Raw genomic sequence first — 1,279 nt, forward strand, 5'->3', positions numbered from 1 at the left:
TATATAATAAACAATCAATTCATATTTATTTATCCTTAACAACTATCAGTCACAAACGAAACGAAAACCATTATCTAGTAAGCATAAGAGATAAGGGGAGATGCGAAAGTTGTCTTTACTACAGCTGGTCCAGCAACATAAGGAGCGGCGGCTTTGACTACGGGAGCGGCAGCATAAGTGAAGGGAGCGGCAACGGGAGCAGCAGCATAGGTGAAAGGAACGGCAGCAGGGGCGGCAACAACAGGGGCAGCCTTAACGACGGGAGCGGGAGCAGCAACAACTGGAGCAGCGACAGCAGCTACTAAAGGTTCACGACGGACAACAGCATTGAATCCATTTATAGGGTCGGATGTGTAGTCAACAATGCGTCTGTAACCATCAGCGTCATTCAAAGAGTATTGGCCTTTCACAAAACCACCATCACGAGTTTCTACGGCGGTCTTGGAGTCACCAGAGATGGCATCCTTAACATCATAACCATAAGAGTATTGGGGATGGGGATCGTATTCCTCAACTTTGGCAACGGCTGCCAAAGGAGCAGCTGGAATTACACCAGCGCTGGCAACAGCGAGGCATGCAGCAAAAAATGTGATGAACTAAAATTATATAAATCAAAAACAAATGGTAAAATGAATATTCCTTAGGAATGCTACTACTATTGATATTCTAAATGTTTTCAAATAATCCTTACTTTGAAAGCCATTTTAGAACTGTTTAATTTGAGTTGCTTTGAACAACGAAAGTGAATTTAAACTGTGTCGGTTTATTGTTTACTTTGGTCTTTTATATGAGAATGACAAAATAATAAAAAACAATGAATTAAATGAATACGAAAATTATCATCAAAAGTACAGGTATAACAAAAACAAACATACTAACAAAAACAAACATACTAACTAGTGCGTAAACGTTAATTGAATTTTTAAGCGTTTTACAAATAGAAGTGTATAATACTCTCCATCTTCATAAGTTTAGTGTTTAACGTATAAAAACAAAATAGAATATTGGTATACATTTAAAAAAGTATGTATGTTTATCGGAAAATTCAAATTCCCTTAATTCACTTTTATTTTACAAATTATTCCTGCGCGAAGATATTTCAAAATTCAAACAAAATGTTTATGATTTTTTATTATTACAGGTTGCATTTTTGAACACAGCAAAAGAACTTTCGAACTTCAAAACTACTAAGGGCGGGTTTCTTACTCCTCAGTTATACTAGGCTTAACTTGCTATTAGATTAAACTCGGTACAAATTTAGGCGGACTTTAACCAATGA

The 1,279-nt window shown here is 36.5% G+C and overlaps 1 protein-coding gene across 1 annotated transcript; it reads right to left on the reverse strand.

Moving 5' to 3' along the window:
- Positions 1-757, reverse strand: LOC111674625 (larval cuticle protein A2B-like). Its single transcript, XM_023435281.2, has 2 exons — positions 692-757; positions 1-596 (listed from the first exon to the last, which is right to left on the reverse strand). The coding sequence occupies exons 1-2, from the start codon at positions 701-703 to the stop codon at positions 75-77; spliced, it is 534 nt and encodes a 177-aa protein (XP_023291049.2). The 5' UTR covers positions 704-757; the 3' UTR covers positions 1-74.
- Positions 758-1,279: the final 522 nt, after the last annotated feature.

This window comes from Lucilia cuprina, chromosome 4, assembly GCF_022045245.1.
Source record: "Lucilia cuprina isolate Lc7/37 chromosome 4, ASM2204524v1, whole genome shotgun sequence".
NCBI classification, from domain to species: Eukaryota; Metazoa; Arthropoda; class Insecta; order Diptera; family Calliphoridae; genus Lucilia; species Lucilia cuprina.